This window comes from Myotis davidii, unplaced genomic scaffold (genome assembly GCF_000327345.1).
Source record: "Myotis davidii unplaced genomic scaffold, ASM32734v1 scaffold58, whole genome shotgun sequence".
Taxonomy (NCBI): Eukaryota; Metazoa; Chordata; class Mammalia; order Chiroptera; family Vespertilionidae; genus Myotis; species Myotis davidii.
Window position 1 is genome coordinate 114,171 of NW_006289754.1, and position 13,650 is coordinate 127,820.

General features: G+C 41.5%; 2 protein-coding genes across 2 annotated transcripts; one reads left to right on the forward strand and one right to left on the reverse strand.

The window, feature by feature from the left end:
• The first annotated feature begins 339 nt into the window (after nucleotides 1-339).
• Nucleotides 340-1,101, forward strand: LOC102764158 (olfactory receptor 52K1). The gene has a single exon (XM_006762357.1). It carries the CDS (start codon nucleotides 340-342, stop codon nucleotides 1,099-1,101), a length of 762 nt encoding a protein of 253 aa, XP_006762420.1.
• Nucleotides 1,102-6,326: 5,225 nt separating this feature from the next.
• Nucleotides 6,327-7,280, reverse strand: LOC102764441 (olfactory receptor 52M1). The gene has a single exon (XM_006762358.1). The coding sequence runs from the start codon at nucleotides 7,278-7,280 to the stop codon at nucleotides 6,327-6,329; it is 954 nt and encodes a 317-aa protein (XP_006762421.1).
• Between the last annotated feature and the right edge of the window lie 6,370 nt (nucleotides 7,281-13,650).

The window sequence follows — 13,650 nt, forward strand, 5'->3', positions numbered from 1 at the left end:
GCAGAATTTCACTTCAGCACTGCGCCGCCTCTGAGTCTGGGTATAATATTCTCTTTACTCCTAGTTGTAGAATTTCCACTCAGCCAGCCCTCCTGTGGCTCTGGACGTTGACCTTTCCCTGGATCAAGCTTAATTTGACTTGGTTGTTCCAGGCGGCAATCTCTGGTGTTAACCTATGTCGCCTTCTACAGTTCTCTCCCCGCTTTTCCATTTCTATGAGGCCTAATAACTGATTATGTTTAAGGTCTGGCAATGGGAACAAGAGCTAATCCTCCCAAGAAGGTATATATAGAAGGTGAAGGGGCCCACAAAAACTGACAAGGGAAATTTCCAGAAGTCATGTCAGCCTCCAATATTACCTCAACTCATCCAGCTGTCTTCTTGTTGGTAGGAATTCCAGGTTTGGAGCACCTGCATGTCTGGATCTCCATTCCTTTCTGCTTTGCCTATTCTCTGGCCCTGCTAGGCAACAGCACCCTTCTCTTCATCATCCGGGCTGATGCAGCCCTCCATGAACCCATGTACCTCTTTCTGGCCATGTTGGCAACCATTGACCTGGTCCTTTCTTCTACAACACTTCCTAAAATGCTGGCTATTTTTTGGTTTAAAGATCGAGAGATCAACTTCTATGCCTGCCTGGTCCAGATGTTCTTTCTCCACTCCTTTTCCATCATGGAGTCAGCGGTGCTGCTGGCCATGGCCTTTGACCGTTATGTGGCCATCTGCAAGCCACTGCACTACACCACGGTGCTGACCAGGACCCTTATCACCAAGATTGGTATAGCTGCTATGGCTCGGGCTGTGACACTAATGACTCCACTCCCCTTTCTGCTCAGGCGCTTCCACTACTGCCGAGGACCCGTGATCGCCCACTGTTACTGTGAGCACATGGCTGTGGTAAGGCTGGCCTGTGGGGACACTCGCTTCAACAATATCTATGGCATTGCAGTGGCCATGTTTATAGTGGTGTTGGATCTGCTCTTTGTTATTTTGTCTTATATCTTCATCCTTCAGGCAGTTCTACAGCTTGCCTCTCAGGAAGCCCGTTACAAGGCCTTTGGGACATGTGTGTCTCATATAGGTGCTATCTTGTCCCCATAATAATGGGCAATTCCTTATCGCACAATTAACAAAGGAGTCTTGGGATATCACTTTATAAAAATTTATATTATGGTGACTTACTTTTCACATGCATATGCCTTTTGTCTCCAAAATCCTTACTAATATTTATTATATGAATGCATAGAAGAGCTGAATAGATTGTGGAAATATATTCCCCTCTTAAAGATGAGACTACTGAAGCTCAAGAAGAAAATAATTACAATATGTAGTTGTGATAGATTATTATTGTTCACAGATATTTACTATCCTGTTCCTTTCTCCCTGAAGGGGAATTTCCTTACTCTAGGAATGTTAATTCTTCCTATGGCTTTCTTTGGCCAATAAAATTTGAGTGGCCTTGAAATGTGTCATAATAATCAGAAACTTTAAAATGTGTTTGTGTAGCTTGGCTCAGTGCTTTTCACCTCGCTACAAAAATGAGTATGTTTCCAAACAGAGTTTTTCCTTCAACCTAGACCCATGATTTAGAAGATACACAGAGCACTTTTGAGTCTAACTCACTGCCTGGAACACAGCCACAGCTGGCCCACAGTGTTTATATAACATGAGCAAAGAAGGTTTTGTTGTTTTTTTCTGTAAACTACTGAGATTTTGGAGTTGTTTTCTGGAATGGTGAGTTCTTTCTTGCACTCCAATGTCAGTACTTGCATGACAGTTCAAGACTCCAGTACTTAAATAAAAAAAGAAAAAAAAAATGAGAATCCACTATTTCTTCTTCTAGCATATCCTAAAAAAGAATTTCACTTATCTGTCTGCTTTTGTCTCCTTACACAAACTCTCACAATTGAACATTACAGAGTAAGAGTGATCATTCTGGTCAGTTAGCACAGGGTCCTATAACTGGAATTCAGAGTGGGCACTGCCACGGACTTGTGGAGATGTGACAGCAATCTGTTCAATTAACAGTACCTGAGAATCTAGTAGGAGGAGGTCATTTCCAACAGGTAACAATGTAAAGAAGCACCAAATTACAGCACAAGATGTGTCTGGGGTCAGAGGCCAGATAAGATACAAGGAAGCAGGAGACAGTGCTTTCCCACATGACTGCCATGGTGGCAATCTTATAAAAACCCATTCATCCCCCACTGCAGTTTTAAACTTAACATAAGGAAGGGGGTGATAAGAAAACTCCCGAGGGAGATTTTGAACCTGTATCAGACTAAATTATATATTGAAACGGACTAAGAAATAATTAAAGTGGACTGGATTTGGTCAGAAGTGCTATCTTCTGTAACACTTTGATTTTATTTTTACTCTAAATCCTATTGTGCAAACAAAAACATAACCCTGAATCAATGACATATTTTCACAACTAAATCTGTACTATAATTTTTCTATTTGCTATACAAGGAACTGTTTAAAGGTAATTAGCCTTTTACTGTCACAAGACTAGTTATGTGAGTGCGTATCACTAATTGGAAAGCCAGAGGTGTACACGAGTGGGTGCTGGGCAGCCAAGGAGAACAGAAGAAAGCTGGCTCTGTTGCTCTGGCTTTCTACAGAGAAGCCAAGAACAGAGTTTTCCAGAGTGGAGGCTGGTACATTCCTGACTGAGGCACAATTGCAAACATTATCTGGTTTTTCCAGGAACTAGTTCCAGCTACTCTTCTGCCTTATCATTCTCCCCTGGGACTTTTACTGCACAATAAAATGCTGTTATTTTTAAGAGGCAAGTTGTTTTTTCTTTATGCCAGGCACTGGCATTTTAGATTCATTATCTTAATACATCACTAGAGGCCCAGGGCAGGAATTCGTGCATGGGTGGGGTCCAGCAGGCCTCTGACCCCAGACACATTAGGGCGATTGGGGCTGGGCCTGTTGGGAGGAGGAAATGGTTGGAGGCTGGCCGGCTGGCCTGCCTTAATCGGGGCTCGATCAGGGCTGGGCTGGCTGTGGGGAGGGGCCATAGGCAATTGGTCAGTAGGCCCCACCCCTGATTGGGGTTGGGAGGTGGGGCCAGCCATGGGGAGGGGCTGTGGACAGCAGGCCAGCTGGCCCTGCCCCCGAATGGGGTGGGTGTTGCTGATTTGGGCCAGCGGCCTTGGGGAGAGGTCATGGGTGGTTGGCTGCCGGTCCTGCCCCTGATTAGGGTGGGTGGTCGATCTGGGGTGGGGTTGGTTGGGGCTGCAGGAGGTTGGTTGCCCAGTCCCACCCCCTATTGGGGTTGGGGGGGATGACCAAGGGTGGGGCTGGCCAGGGGGAGGGGCTGCAGGAGGTTGACCACTGGCTCCACCCCTGATCAAACTGGTTTGCTGGCCACAGTGGGCGTCATAGTGACAGGTCACTGGCTTTTTATATATATAGACTAGAGGCCTGATGCATGAAGATTCGTTGAAGAATAGGCCTTCTTTCTCCTGGCTACTGGCACTGCCTTCGCTCCGGCCCGGAGCTGCCTTTCCACCTTCCCACGCTGCCCAGTGGCCCGGAGTGGCTGGGGAGGTATGGAACACCTGCGTCCTGCCCCACCCCAGCAGCTCAGCGCCTGCATATGCAAATTAACCCGCCAGCTTGGCGGGTTAATTTGCATACTCACCACTGATTGGCTGGTGGGAGTTGCGAAGGTACAGTCAATTTGCATCTTTCTCTTTTATTAGTGTAGATTATAACAAACCCATAAGGAGTTAGTATCATTTTCAAGGAGAGGAAACTGAGGCTTAGATTGTGGAACACATCCAAAGTCTGACAGTTATTGGTTCAGATCCATCTCTGCCATTTATTGTAATTGCAGAGCCCAAGTCCTTAACCACCTGTGCCATATGACCATAAAAATGCCTTTACAAATAACCATAAAAATGCCTCCTCCTTCAACTGTTCCCCAATTTCACTTTTCCATGAAGTCTTGCAGACTCAGAAGGGACTGATAAGAGTGTCCTTTACTCCCACCCTAGGGCGGGTGATAAAAAGGGAACAGAGATATTTGTGTGAAGGAGAAGTAAGATGTTGGCTTTGAATAAGAGAGAGATTCAATTATTGGACTTCTGTCAGGTCCCTATACTGCATTCGCCGCTATATATTCCCTTCCATCTTGTTCTGAGATAACCCCTTCACTGTGAAAGAGTCCAGCAATGAGTATAGTTGACAATGGAATTAAATGCTCTACTGTAACCAAGTACACACCCTGAGTCTGATAGGCATGGATGTTGTCAGAGGGGTTATCCCTGTATCTAGGACCATACAGACAGATGGTATTTTCTTTTTACCCCCAATCATTCAATGCCATCCATATAAAGAAACTAAAGATGATTGGTATTTGGTCTTGATCTATGGTAGACCCAGCAGATTTCTAAAGAGAAATACTTTACTGTGAGGTTTCTGAGAGGATTTTCCAGAAAGTTAATTACATTTAGAAGGATTAATACTAAGTCCAGATTAAAAGCCCTGGATCTCCATATATATTCTCTGCTTACACAGTACAAAATGGACTTCAAGTATTATGCCAAAGAGCCATTCCATGACAAAATTTTCTTGTCATTGCCTTCCGCATCAATGCCAGTGATACATTTTTTTCCTCCACAGCCTAGGATCATGGTCAGGAGATATTCTGTAAAATAAGCTTCTATCTCTGAGGTTTTTATAGTATCTTTTTATCAATTCCTACTAAAAACATTTGGCACTAAAATTATGTTCATAGAACACACCCTTTCCCCAGTAAGTGGACTTGGTTTTGGCACTGGTCTCCAGGGCCCTTGATAAGGAGATGGGGGAAGGAGAAACAATGGAGAAAAATATATACGAACCAACCAACCTTAGGTTTAGGAATGAGATTATGAGGAAATAGAAATTTGAAATTAGCAAAACTTTAGAAAAGAGTTTGTGATATCCTAAATTCCTAATTTTTCCCTTTTTTTGTAATGGTTTGCAAAACAAGGAGGTGAGATGCGCATTTTAAAGTCTAAAACATTTTAGAACTAAAATAGACATATAATTCTGAATAACTACAATTAATAGTGATTGCTTCAGTTCATTTTTCATGCATTACCATCATTTCTGTAGGTTTCTAGCCTGGAATAGTAATTTTATTATGAAATTTCTATGATCAAGAAAAAGAAAAGGGTTGAATCATATAAAAATAAAAAAGTATGAAGCAAGAATTCGCCAAAGATATGAAGTTATTTCAAGGTTTGTATCTACCACTCTGTCTCTATTTATTCTCATCACCTTTACTCCATTCTATACTTAACCTTTTTCAAGTCAATCCCACTGTGACCTTCTTATATGGCCTTTTATTATTTCAGTATAGCTGCTGTCCTTCATGTATGCCATTTCAGGGACTCCAAAACAAAATCCCCAATTGTCCTTCTGTCTCCTTCTACCTGCTTCCAATTAACTCTATTATTAGGAGAAGATGTGGGATATTATATTTCCATCTATCTATTAAATGGGCAAATGATCTGGCTTGAGGACTTTAACTCCTATAGGCAGTAAGGTCCTATTAGGTTAAGATTTCTAAAATTCATATTGCCTCCATTCTCAACAAAAGGTATTTTCTGGGGCAAAGGATTGGAAGAGCTTACCAACACAGTTGGAATTATTTCAGGCCTTTGATGACAGAATTTGTAAATGGTCTTCAAGAAGGTATTAGGGTAGCCTGGACAGTGTTGCCCAGTAGTTGTGTGCCAATTGACTCTTGAACCAAGAGGTCACTGGTTTGATGCCCGGTTAGGGCACATGCCCAGGGTTGCAGGCTAGATCCCCAGCAGGGGGTGTGCAGGAGGCAGCCAGTCAATGATGTTTCTCTCTCATCAATGTTTCTATCTCTCTAGCCCTCTCCCTTCCTCTTTCTCTAAAAATCAACAAAAACTTATTAAAAAGGTGTTAGAATACAATTTTACCTTCTAGAAATTGTTCAAAAGACTTTTCAAAGAGAAACTAAAAATCCTTTACCAAAAAGGGTCAAAAATAAAAATGATACTAGTTCTGTGGTTGTACATAATTTGATGAAGTCAAATAGGAAAAGGGATATTGTCGTATAAAAACTTTTTTCTTGATTTCTCTCCACTGTCATATATTTCTCTCCACTGTCACCCTCTCCATTTTTTAGAAAATTCATGGTCAAACAGAATATATTCCAGCATTCATCATAGATCCTTATTTCCATAACTCCAGTAAGACCCCGTTGCATGGGTCTTATTACATTGGCTGCCTCAGTCAGAGCCTTTTCCTTCCATCACCAAATATCTACATGTCTTATAGGTGCAGAATAGTCACTTGGGATGAGCCCCTGCTTTGAGAATGTAGAGAAGTCTCTCTCGAATCTGTCTGGTACGGACAGCATAGACAACTGGGTTGAGGATGGGTGGAATTAGGAGGTAAAAGTTGGCCAAAAGGATATGGATATGGGGAGGCACATGATGTCCAAAGCGGTGAGTGAGAGAGGAAATAGCAATGGGGATGTAGAAGACAAGGATGGCACAAATGTGAGAACTGCATGTCCCCAGGGTTTTAAGCTTAGCCTCAGGGGTGGCCAGTCCCATTACAGCTCTGAAAATCATCACATAGGAGGCAGTGATGGCTAATGAATCCAGGATCAATACTAGGAACCCGATTCCCATTCCATAAAAGTCGTTGACCGTTGTGTCACCACATGCAACAGTGACCACGGCCATGTGCTCACAGTAGGAGTGGGCAATGATTTGGGTCCGGTAAAGGGACAGCCGTAGGCGAATCATCAGGGGTAGCGGTCCAATGTAGAGTACTCCACGGAGGAGGGCAGCCAGACCCAAACGACTCACCACTGTGTGGGTGAGCACCGAAGTATGGCGTAGTGGGTCACAGATGGCCACATAGCGATCAAAAGCCATGGCAAGGAAGATGCCTGACTCAACTGTGGCAAAGCAGTGGATGAAGAACATTTGGGCCAAGCAAGCATCTAAGTCAATGTGGTGGGCACCAAACCAGAAGATGGCCAGCAGTTTGGGCATGGTAGAAGTTGACAGGACCAAATCAATGACAGCCAACATGCACAGGAAGAAGTACATGGGCTGATGCAGGCTGCGCTCCGCCTTTACCACAGCCAGGATGATGACATTCCCCACCACAGCCACCAGGTACATGGAGCTGAAGGGGATAGAGAGCCAGATGTGCAGAGACTCCAGCCCTGGGATGCCAGTGAGCCAGAAAGAAGTAGGCGCCAAGCAGGAATTGTTAGACACAAACATATTTGAGGGTGTGAAGTACCCAGAGGACAGGAGCTCTTATTTTTAGATTTTTACTTCTCTGAGAAATATTGCCTCTGGAAACTGTAGACTACTAGTTCTTTTTTTTCTATCCTGGGAAACTGATGGAGCCTATAATAAAGCAGAATTGGAAGTGTGGTTTTGAAAATTGGCATATTACATATTTATAAAAGAGACTATGCATAAAAACACCCAATGGTAAATGTAGAAACAGACATGCTCATGATTTCTACTGCTAACTTACCCTGCTCCACTGTAGAATTTTCCAAACTCCACTGTAGAAGTTCCCAAAATGTTCATCCCCTTCGATGAATTTTGCTTTTGGAAACATTTTTTAAAGGAAATGGAAAATACAGAAAAGTGCTATGAGCCAGGATTAAATGTAAGTCTATGTAATGTATTTAGCCCAGTGCCTGCATATACTTCTCTTATCACTGCATATATAGTAACATTGTAACATCAATAACAAACAATGATTAGCTATTTGTAATTACTGATTTTATAATAAAAAGTTGGAAGAAATATATGTTCAAAAATAAAGCACTGTTTAAATTCTAGTACATGCATTCAATGAACTAGAATTATGTTTATAACCTTTTTAGATCTATATATTTACATTGTAAGATGTTTACATATTTCAGTAAGGGAGGGCATGGCAGGAGGCATATTCTGATATAATTATTTAAAGATATATGTGTGCATTTAGAAACGTACTTTAATGTAAAAACACACCCTTTTTGACTTTTCCTTTTGTATGTATACTGTTTTTTAAAAAAATGGTCAAGAGCTTTAAAAATAATCTTTAAAATCTCAATAAAAAAACATTTTCCTTGGTAAATTGTGCCCTTATATTAATCAAGTGCAACTCCCTTTTCTCTAAAGGTTTAACACTGAATTGGCCATATTACCAAATCAAATTGATTTCTTCAAAGATATTTGACATGAAACCTAATATCTCAAAGAAAAAGCTCTCTCATTTAAGGTTGCCGAGATTTCATGGTTAAAAAGCTGATGAACAGATAAAGTTCCTTAAGAAAGGTTTAGTGTAAGGACAGACCCTATTAAACTTTCTGAGAATCTGGGCATTGTATATAATTTGAGATAGATAAAAGAAGAGGTGTATCTTTTTATGAGCAAATCTCACTGGACCTTTTAGTCCCATTATCTGATGATAGTGATAAAAAAAGAATAGACTGACAGAGGCCAGGAAGTGTGTGATCAGTGAAAAGGGTCCTGTTGACTGTTTTCTATTCTTTGAAGAGACAAAGCGGTCAGCATGAAAGCACTGGCCACCACCTGTCCAACTCCTTGCTCTTCTGCCCTTCAGGTACCTCTTGCTAAAGGCTCTAATGATGGCTCCTATTGCTTCACAGCTTTGGGGTGCAGAATCTGAGGGTTTAATTTGTATCCTCCTCTGCCTTGGGCTTGACATCCCCATGCTTTCCACCAGATACTCAGCAGAGTCAAGTCTCAGACTCCCCATGACCACACTCACCGTGGGGCCTTCAAATAGCCATATTTTTGCTGACAGGTTTCACGACCTTCCGACCCTTATCCAGGCAAATTTCCTCCATGCTTCAAGGCCTGTCCCAGATCACCTCTCCTCTACAGAGCCTTCTTTTGTATCTCTAGCCTATACAAGAGTAAGTGGCCAGTAGTCAATGCATTCTCCCCCATTGTCTCAAATAAGCCACGCACATTTCAAGTATTCTTGTCTAAAACATAAATAGCAATTATATTTTCATAGCAAATAAGCATAAGAAATGCCCCCATGCAACCTCATGAATTCTTAATTCATGCACCAACACAATTTTAAGTTTTTTTTTTGTTTTTGTTTTTTTACATGTTTTCTACTGGCTCAGGCTTTGGGTGTTAGAAAAAAATGAAAGTTTTGTAAATTTTAAAATGGTTCATAAGTGTTCTCTTATATTAACTCCTACTTTACAATTCTGCGAAATTGGGAACTTAATATGCCAATGAGGAAATACATGTATGAAGTAATTTCCTCAGGATCAAATAGAAGTTTCAGTGAATCTACAGGATAAGATAGGAAAGGGAAAGACTTCTTGGGAGGCAGCACCAGCTCAGGGCACCAGCTTTACCATCTTCTAAACAAGTGTTCCCTCTCCAGAGCTTCATCTTACTCGGTGTTTGGGAACTGTCTAGCCTCTTAAGTCCAAGTCATTTTATTATGAAAAATGGGGAGAATACCAACTGTAAAGAATAAGTATAAAGATAAAACAACATAGGCGTGAGACTCTTGGCACATAGCAACAGCTTTCTTTCCCTGGATTCTACTGTTCACTAAGGGGAGTAGACCAGAAATTTACATTCGACAAGTTCGAATAGTTTCCTGTGTTTCTCTGTTTCATGGAACAGGTTTAAGGATGCCTTAGAAGTCCAGGAATTGTATAGATGGAACAGAGATTTAAGGGGAAGAGTAGTTAATAGACAATTTTATCTCGTAACAGGGAGAAGATCTGAAGTGGTCTCTGAAAATATTGTGATGAACCACCATCCTAAAGCAGAAAGGGGCCTAGTTACTCAATGTTAAGGTAGGTCAATCTATGGCTACTCATCACAAAAGAATCAATGTTCGTAGGAGTGAGTTAAACCCAGATGTATAACTTAGATTTGTACCAGACCCAGTTTAATCAGTGAAACTGTCTTAGGCTGGTACAAAGAGAATGTGAACGTACATATAAAAAGAAAATCCACCAGATTTATAATTGGCATCTTGAATGGTGGTTTGATCTAGATTGTGGCACCTAAGTTGTGTTACTTCACCTAGAATATTTCAGAGAAATGTTTTCTGTGTCAGCCCACATAAAGGCACTAGTAATGTTCCTGGACACTAGTAACGTTCCTTCAAGTCCTGGAAGAAGCATTCTGATGCTGGGTCTGAGGTTCCTGAGAGATGTTTTGTTCTGATGAAATAAACATGGATTAGAAGTGATACCCACTTAGGTTCACATACTAACTCCACTGTTTCTGGCTGCATGACTTAGGGAATGCATCTCTCTGCCTCGGTTTTCTATTCTATTTCCTTGTCTGAAATGAAGGGAGTGATAGCTACATTAAAGATGCTTCATGTATTAAGTGAAATGTGTGTGTGTGTGTGTGTGTGTGCGCTCGCGCGCGTGCGCAGAAGGTCAGATGTTAAGTGCATTCCCTTCCTAACTGATCCCTCCTCTTGGTTCTTTGTCCTCTTCCACAGAAAACAGACACAGTGCTATCCTTCCTTCCCAGCTCTATGAATAGACCTTTAGACACGGATATAATCAATGGAAGAGACCTGTTTATCGTGTAAGGATCAGCTCAGGAGATCTTGCCTGACTGGAGCAGAAGGCGAGAGGTCACATTGGGCTGGAATAGGCCAGTCTTTTCTCTGGTGTTATGGAGAGCACTAGGCAACAAAGCATTGAGAAAACCTTGGTGTTTTTCCTCTTCCTTGATTCATAATCCAGGCCAAATTTTGACCGACTTATTTCCTCAGCTTTTGACCAGAAGTGTGAAGAAGTTAAGCCCTGGATAGACCAAAAGACAAATGTAGTTTCTGAAAATTGGAGTGTTTCCAATGACTTTGGTTCCATCTCTGGGATATACTTACCCATTAGGTGCCGTCCACAGAGCTGTAGGCTTTGTTTCTTACAGCGGTCACCTTGTCAGAATGTTTGGATGCATTTAGTTCACAAGCAAGGGGGAGGCCATGGCTCCGATCTCTTCACTCTTTTCTCTGGTGTCCCTCCCTCTTTATCCAGATGCTGAAAATAGACAGTTATTTCCCAAGGGTTGCATAGAGAAACCTGTGCCCTTCCCTCTGGATCTTCAGTTATTCTCCCTGGGAGCAATTTTCACTCCTTATCCCATTCCACCTCCCAGGGCTAGATTATAAACTGACATTTCTATTCTCCTGATGGAGTTCTTGGCTGGCCCCAGGTCACTCTTCTCTCCCTAGGCCCGAGGTTTTTAAAGATTTCAAGAGGGAAGTCTTGAAGTTGGAAAAGTTCATAAGAGAAGAGAGGGTGGGGTTGGGGAGGGGCGTCAGATACTAGTACAACCAATATGAAAACTTAAATTTTTTGTCATTGTTTTTACCATTTAAAAACTGTTAATATCAACTCTAGGCTACACAAATAAAGAAGAGATTTACTTAAATACAAACTTCATCAACATTGTAAGTTTTCATTCTGCTTCTAGTTTTTTTTTAAATTTGTGTTTACTTAAAAATATTTATAATCACAAGTGTCAATGGTTTGTGTGTCCATATCTGTGGTTACTTTAACTTACACTTCCCAGAATAGTGCGAGTATAGTTTCAGTTGTCCCACTATAGCAAGTGGCACAGATGTATTGGTCAATAGCTTTTTTCTGCTCAACCTTAGGTTAGAATCCCAGGGAAAATTATCGACCATGTGCAGGTCTCATGGATTCTACTGTCAAGTTGTTTTCCAAAAGTATTTGCCCAGCTGTGTTTAACCCAGCATTCAGTGAGTTCATTTGCTAAATTGCCCTGTAGCAATTTTAAAATATCGACTATATAGATGAGCAAAACAGAAAATTGTTTTCATTTCTACAGAGCGTGAACAGGTCAACATTTGAACAATTTTTATGTAATGCATTTATTTTGAACAGTTTCTCTTCTCAATTTTTTTTCTGAAAACATGGAAAAGATTTAATGTTTTCTATGGAAAAGTTCTGACATACATCCAAGGAGGCCCTTTTGTGATCGCTGTTAGCAATTTGTAAGACTCCATCTTGATTTATGAGCACCCTCAAGCAGATTTTCTATTATTCACACAGAGCTTTCTCTCTTCTGTACCCTTGTTGCCAGGCCTTGACATCTTATTTCAGCCCCTCACCAGCCTTATAATGGCCCTTGTCTGTCTTTCCTATCATTCTCATCTCTGCTCCTCAGGTGCCACGTTTAGAGAGCAAAATGGATTGTTCTTTAATTGTTAATAAAATGCTTTTTGTGGTTGCTCTTTCCATCCAGGTCCAGATTCTATTTTCTGACCAGTTCTGGGAAATATGTTTCAACACACCTTAAAATTCTAGGAGATTATTGCTATTTCCCAGGTGCAGACTCAAGTTAAAGGGATAAAGTCTTAGGCAGAATTGGAAGGACATAGAGATTTCGATGTAGGACAGAGGAGGTAAGTCTGATTTTAAAGCCACCCTCCACTCCAGGTTTATTGAGACACCATTGGCATATAACATTATGTAAGTTTAAGGTATACAATGTGATGATTTGACACACATACTAGTATGCATTGTCTAATGATGACCACAGTAAGGCCCCTGGAATCATTATGCTGGCCTGAGCAGCAAGTTGTTTTCACCTCGATTGACCTACGTGGGATGCCAAGCTGTAAGACAGGGTTGATTGAAGGAAGACATAAAGCTGAGTTGCAGGAGGGGGTTGGTGGGTGGAAAAAAATCAACCAATGAACTTGCATACATATATGCATAACCCACGGACACAGACAATAGGGTGGTGAAGGCCTGGGGTGGGGAAAAAGAGGTACATATGTAATACTTTCAACAATAAAAATTAAGAAAAATAAGCTGGCTTGGCACATTCAAATGAAGGATTAAGATATTTTAATAACAGGAAGCTTGAGGTTTTCCATTGGTGTCTCAACTTTGGGCTAGGACGCCCTCTCCTGGACAGTGTTAGAATGAACATGGACCATGTTTCTGGTTCATCTCAAGGCTGAATATGCACTTGATTTGTTTAATACAGATTTAAGATATTATTCTATCGGGATCATTAATTTAATGTTCTTATGCATATTCCATATGCATAACTCTCTATCAGTTTTAAAGGGTTGTCCTTTTTTCCCCCTGGGGTGTTGATTTGTTTATTTATTTTTTTATTTTTCGACCACAATTTACATTCAATACCATTCCACACCAGTTGCAGATGTACAATAAAGGGGATGGAAAACCATGCAGTCTAAAGCATGGCCCCCTGCTGACCCAAGCACCCACCTGGGCCAGACCCAATTATCTTTTTTTCCCCCCAGCTTCTTTTCTTCTTCTCCTTCTCCTCTCCTTCTCCTTCTCCTTCTCCTTCTCCTTCTCCTTCTCCTTCTCCTTCTCCTTCACTTTCTCTTTCTCTTCTTCTTCTCTTCCTCCTTCTCTCCCCCTCCTCCTCCTTCTTCTTCAAAATAATTCTTTATTGTTGAAAGTATTACATATGTCTCCTTTTCCTCCCTATTGACCCCCTCCAGTCTGCTCCCACCCCAGGCCCTCACCACTCCATTGTCTGTATCCATGGGTCATGCATGTGTGGATACAAGGTCCTTGGTTGATTATCTCCCCCCCACCCATGCTCCCTCACCTTTCCT